The following is a 6,000-nucleotide window of genomic DNA, read 5'->3' on the forward strand; positions in this document are numbered from 1 at the left end:
CCGAGGGCTCATGGACCATGGACCAGGGGCAGGAAAGCAATACAGGATGAGCATAAAAAATCTCTGAGGGAAGAAGAGCTTCAGCTTCTTAGTTTGAGTGCCGGAATAGTGAAGAATATACTTTTTATGGTAGAATGACAAATTAGCATACTTTAAAGGCACAGTGGCAAGTGAGAATTTGAAAGCGTAGCCTCCTGGGAGATGCTTTCATGGCCTTCTGCATCAAAGATGAGGTAGGATTATACACATAGATTGTGACCTGTGATCCAAATGACAACACAACAGGACAGTTTTGAGTGGAAACTCAAATGATCTTGTGCTGTTGCTCATTGCAGAATGTTGTGTGTCTGAGGGAAACTTCAATCTGTCTCAGTTTATCAGGACAAAATTTATGGTTAATCTAAGTAAGTCTCCAAGGAGAACACATAGTAAATGCCAGAGGCTATTGGCATTACTAATCAGAAGGACACTCGTGTAGACTTAGGTATGTGTTACAACAGATCTGATTTATGAACAGATGTCAAGCAAGGCTTCTTATATGTTTTGTTGAAAAGAAAAAAAAAATACCTGAAATTCCTTCATCTCACTCAAAGAATGTTTCTGAAATGTGCCATAGGAACATAGATGCCAGCAGACACAGAAAACCCAATCTGGCTCCTTTGTAACAGCTTTCTTCCCTGGGGTGCCCACCATTGTTAGGATCAGTCAGGTGACAAAAACTATGTGACAACTGTATTGATCCCCACCATGACCAGATAAAGTAGTGGATACCTTGGGCCAGCAAGGTGGCTCAGTGGGTAAAGGCATTTGCCATCAACCTGACAACCTGAGTTCAATCCCTGGGTCCTACGTGGTGGAAGGAGAGAATGGACTCTCACAAGTTGCTCACAAGTTGTCCTATGACTTCTACATGCATACTGTGGCACATATGCCCCTACCCCTATAAATAAACATAATTTTAAAAAAGAAGTGGATACTGTGTTATTAAAATTAATGCATTTTAATTGTTACGCTTGCCTCGTTTATGTTTGCTTTAGGAGGTGCAGATGTCTCTCTAGACACATAATTTATAGCACAGTAGTGATGTCTCTCCCCACTGCAGAGCACAGAAGGAGAGATCCATATCCCTACAGCAGCTGCTTTTGAGCAGTGCCCAATGAGCAGGTCAACCATCCATAGAGGAGAGAGGAGAATGCTTCCATTCAATGTGCTGCAATGACATTCAGGCAAAATAAAGGACACAACATTGAGAACTGCCCTTAGAGGGCTGCTTTATGGCTCCCTCCTCAATAATCATGCACTTAGTCATTCTGGGCGTATCTCAACCGCCCTCTGAAGGGAGCCCAGGTTTGGGAGTGTGACAGTTCTGTCATCAACATGTCTTTCACTGATGGTGAGAAAACGCAACATTCAGTTCGTTCTCTCCAGCCAGCCTTCAGCCTCTTTGCTTGTACTTCATCAGCTATTTCAGTGTGTCAAAGGGGAAAGTTTCAAGTTAGATGGGGATTAGCTGGGCTCATGGTTAGCTGCAGCAAGAATTTATTGTCCTCACTGTTCTCAAATCTCAGATTGTTCATTCTGACTCTGGCCTAGCTCACCTAGGACTTTGAGCAGGCTTCAAGTCTTGGAGCTACTTAAAGACAAGGGCTACATACAGCCCTATGTTTCTAGTCTTTGGTGTCTTCATGCACATGATAGATGCATTCAATCCTCATCATCCAATCCCTGGAACCTGCTTTGGGCAGTAGAAACAGATCTTGTTTGGCTACTTACTGGCTCTGGACTTTAATCCCACTAGTGGCATCTTCAAGTCTGCTTTCTCACCTAGAACGTGCAACTGTTATCTGGTCCACACCCATGTAAGGATTGTGGGTGTGTGAAGGTATATGTGCACTCTCACCTAGACCAATAGAGCTGCTGTTGCTTCTATTGTGCCCCTGCCCTCAACAAGGAGCCTGGGAAACAGAACAGAGCCATGCTCTCTTGCACCAGTACTGCACACTACTAACTTTATCATCCTGATGGAAGCCTTGAACCCATGGAGAAGCAGAGCAGTCTTGCTGACTCAATGCCAGGACTCTAATTTAATCCTTTGATGATGTCAGTATCACAGAGAATTTTAGGGTTCTAGTGTGTGACACTTATAATGTTCCTGCAAAGACCCTCAAGTCAACTTAACAGAACTCTGGAGAGAGTTTTAAGTTTATGGAATTCACCCCTCATTCATTCATTTAACTACTATGAACCGAGAGTTGGTTGCTGGGTGTTTTTTTAGACTGAGTCTCATACGGTAGCCTGAGCTGGCAATTCTCTATATAGCCCAGGCTACATGTAGAGGCACTCCTCCTGTTTCAGCCATCCAAACGATATGATTACAGACAGGAGGTATCCTGTCTGATTTTATTTTAAGTTTTTTAAAAAATATTTTTGTGTGTGTATGTGTGTGCGTATGTGTGTGTGTATGTGTGTGAGTGTGTGTTATTATGCACACATGGAAACCAGAAGACAGTTTTCAAGAGTCAGTTCTGTCCTTCCATTCTGTGTGTGGGTCCTAGGAATCAAGTTGTTATACTTGGCAGCAAGCTCATTTATTCAGGCCATCCCCTCAAGTCTTGGGTCTGTAATTCTTTTTTATTTTTCTTTTTAATATTTTATTTATTTTATGTGTATTATATATAATATATAAACAATATGCTTATTGATTATTTATACAAAATATATAACATATAATTTATTTTATTCTTCTCAGGAACATTACAAATGGCATACATATTGGCAGCCTAAAATTCTCTCTGATACTGATATCACCAAAGTATTAAATTAGAGTTCTGGCAATATATGATATTGATAGCCTTCTGAACACTTTACCTGAATGACCCACTGGCAACTTGAAACCCTCCCTAAGTTGAATGCTGCATCTCTCACACCTAGTTCTTCCTGTTTTGAGTACCATCACCTTCTCAGCCACCATAGCTTGACACATCATAGTGCTCTCGTCACACCTCAGGGCTGGTCGGTCTCTTTCACCCTTTTGACGTGACCATCTCCACCTACTGTAAGTTTGCCCTGTCTCTCTGTGGACCCCTGAGATGCCCTCCTCAACTGTGGCCAACCCAGTCCTACCATGAGGTCACACTTCTGAAGGATTTATTGGCCGTGTTCTCTTTACATAAAAACTGGCTCAGCTGCCCAGAGCCTTTCAAACATCCTTCAAGTACCATTGGTACCCAAGGTTCTGTCTGTGTGCTTCCAGCTTACCTACCCAACTTCATTCACCTACTGTCCAAACCAGAAGCTGTTTTGGCCCCAGATAGCTTTTCATTTCTTGTGTTCCACAATGCTCTCTCCTAGGATTTCTCAGGCTGCTCTGGGCACCTTTGCTGCTCTCTGAACTGGACTCAGCTCATTTCATCTTTAAATTACATCTAGATTCCTCTTCTGAGGCACCATCCTACCTCTCTCTGATTTTTTTTAAAGTCATTATTTTAGCGTTTTATACATGTAGGTGTTTTGCCTGCATGCACTCCATGCACGCATACCTGTGTCTTGTGGAGGCCAGAAGACAGTGCCGAATCCCTGGAACTAGAGTTACAGACAGGTACAAGCACTCCATGTGAGTGCTGGGAATTGAACCTGGGTCCTCTGGAAGTGGGGCCTGTTCTTAACTGATGAGCCATCTCTTCAGGCTCCAAGTCTGACTTAACCTAGAAGCTTTTGAGAAACAGAGGGCTCACTCCTGGCTCACCTTGCATCCCCGATTCATAAGTCATAGATATATGGGGAGAGATGCATGAGTCAAATGGTTAACTGGACCCATGTTTTCATTAAATGCTGTTTTAAATAGAAGGTGGTCTTTCCTAAGATGTGGTACAGCTCTGGAGTTAGACAGAGCAATTGCGAAATCTGCTCTGTGATCTCATCAAATTCTCTAACCCCGCATCTCAGTTTGCTTAACTGCAATAGAAGAGCTATTGTACTGATGACTGTAAACAATAAATGGCAGAGTAGAGGCCATGGGGACTTACACTAGCTGTGCATCTACTAAGATGAGACAACACAGAAATTAGAATGGGGCCTGTGCAAGAAAGACATGCAAGCCTGTGAAGATTTCCACATTAAAAAAACAAACAAGGGGCTGGAGAAATGGTTCAGTGGTTAAGAGCACTGGCTGCTCTCTCAAGTGGTCCTGAGTTCCATTCCCAGCAACCACATGGTGGCTCACGACCATCTGTAATGGGATCTGATGCCCTCTTCTGGTGTGTCTGAAGAGAGCGACAGTGTACTCACATACATAAAATAAGTGAATAAAATTTAAAAACCCAAACCAAACCAAACCAAGAATAACAACAAAACATGCCTTTAATCTCTGGGCTCCATAGGCAGAAGGATATCTGTGAGTTTGAAGCTGGCCTGGTCTACATAGTGAGTTCCAGGATAACCTGAGCTACCTAGTGAAACACTGTCTTGAAAAACAACAAGAAAAAAAAATTTTTTTAAATAGCAGGCAAATGATCCAACTTTTCCTGGACTATAAGAGGAATTCAGTAGGAGAAGGAAATATAATAGAAAAAGACCCTTACTGTAGTGCCAGCTACTCAGGAGGCTGAGGCAGGAGAATGATTTGAGTTTAGAAGTTCAGGGATAGCTTGGGCCATATAAAAAGACCCCATTTTATAAGAACAAGGAGGTAGACCTTCAAGGAGGGGGGACAGATTGTAACAGCCATTTCTGACCTGTGTCCAGCAGTAGCTTGGCAATGGTGAAGTTGGAGTGCGACACACTGTAGTGAAGGGCTGTGTTCCCACTTCGGTCAGCCAAGTTGACAAGTAGCTTCAGAAGATGTGGAGAGTGAGGCTGGACCTCGAGGAGGTAGGCGGCCACAGCCTCGGGGCTGGATAACTTCCGGCTGGACACACGGAACCACTCCTGACTGATGGTATTCAAGCTTTGCCTCTGCAATGCAAAATTCTGATCACAAGAGCTTCCCTGGCCTGGTACCCTAGTTGGATCTCCCAGTGACCTTGGATAGGCCAGCTTCTGCTTCTCTCTCCTCACTTCCCCTCAGCTCTTTGTATGATTTACTGGGGGAGAAGGATCCTGAGATAGCAGAACCACAAATTCGGGGGCATACTCAATGCCTGTGTGATTCTCCCAACCCCCTACTTCCCACCCATTGGCAACCATGTACAAAACAAATATCCGAGTAAAGACATCAGTTCTGTGTGTGGCAAGCCCAAATGGTTAAGGTCACATGTTTAGAATATTTAGAGACAAGAGATGTTATTGGGATGTGGTGTTTTAAATGACATTAGGCTCATTCTGGAAGGGGCACACCTAGTTATTAAATTCGTATGACCAGACATGAGGTCTGATTCAGCTGTGTGAGCATACACCCTCAATGAATATTTTTTGTCCCTGTTATAAACCGGGGCTGGCATCCTTGTTTCCATGGCTCTACAGGGTGAGGTAATTTAAAAACCTACTGTCTCTCAAGCAGCAGCAAGGCGATAGAGATTCACATCCTAAGGTTTGGTCTAATGGGGGCAGCGCTAAGCTTGCATACGCAGAGACATTTGTCACATTTCCAGAACAGAAACAGAAGAGTGATTTGTGGCTGAAACATTTCTAGATATTAGAATATCACCTTGGTCTAGGGGATCAAGAAAATACAGAGCAAGGTCCTGGTGTTATGGAATGTGGTGGTAGATTTCTAAACAAAGAGTTGAAGCTAGTCTCATGCTTGCTTAGCAAGCACCCAGTTCCCAGCACCTCTTACAATCAGGCACAGTGACTGACAGGTGGAGGCAGGAGGATGAGAAAGCTCAAGGTCATGGCAATACAATGAGTCTGAGATCAGGTTGGGCTGCAGGAGAATTTAGTCTCAGAATGAACAAATAGTTAGAACAGAGCTGAGTTATGTAATTTGAGCGCCAGTAGTCTCTATCAACTGCCACCTCACGTATTGGCTCCTGAGCAGTCTGGGAAAGGCTATTTGCCAAA

General features: G+C 43.5%; 1 protein-coding gene across 3 annotated transcripts in view; it reads right to left on the bottom strand.

The window, feature by feature from the left end:
• Kank4 (KN motif and ankyrin repeat domains 4) overlaps positions 1 to 6,000 on the bottom strand; it is a 66,607-nt gene that overhangs the window by 12,119 nt on the left and 48,488 nt on the right. For all 3 annotated transcript variants that reach the window (XM_031377910.1, XM_031377908.1, XM_031377909.1), the window contains one exon: positions 4,734 to 4,953. In XM_031377910.1, coding sequence (XP_031233770.1) covers positions 4,734 to 4,953 — 220 coding nt within the window. The remainder of the gene's footprint in view (positions 1 to 4,733; positions 4,954 to 6,000) is intronic.

This window comes from Mastomys coucha, unplaced genomic scaffold (assembly GCF_008632895.1).
Source record: "Mastomys coucha isolate ucsf_1 unplaced genomic scaffold, UCSF_Mcou_1 pScaffold18, whole genome shotgun sequence".
NCBI classification, from domain to species: Eukaryota; Metazoa; Chordata; class Mammalia; order Rodentia; family Muridae; genus Mastomys; species Mastomys coucha.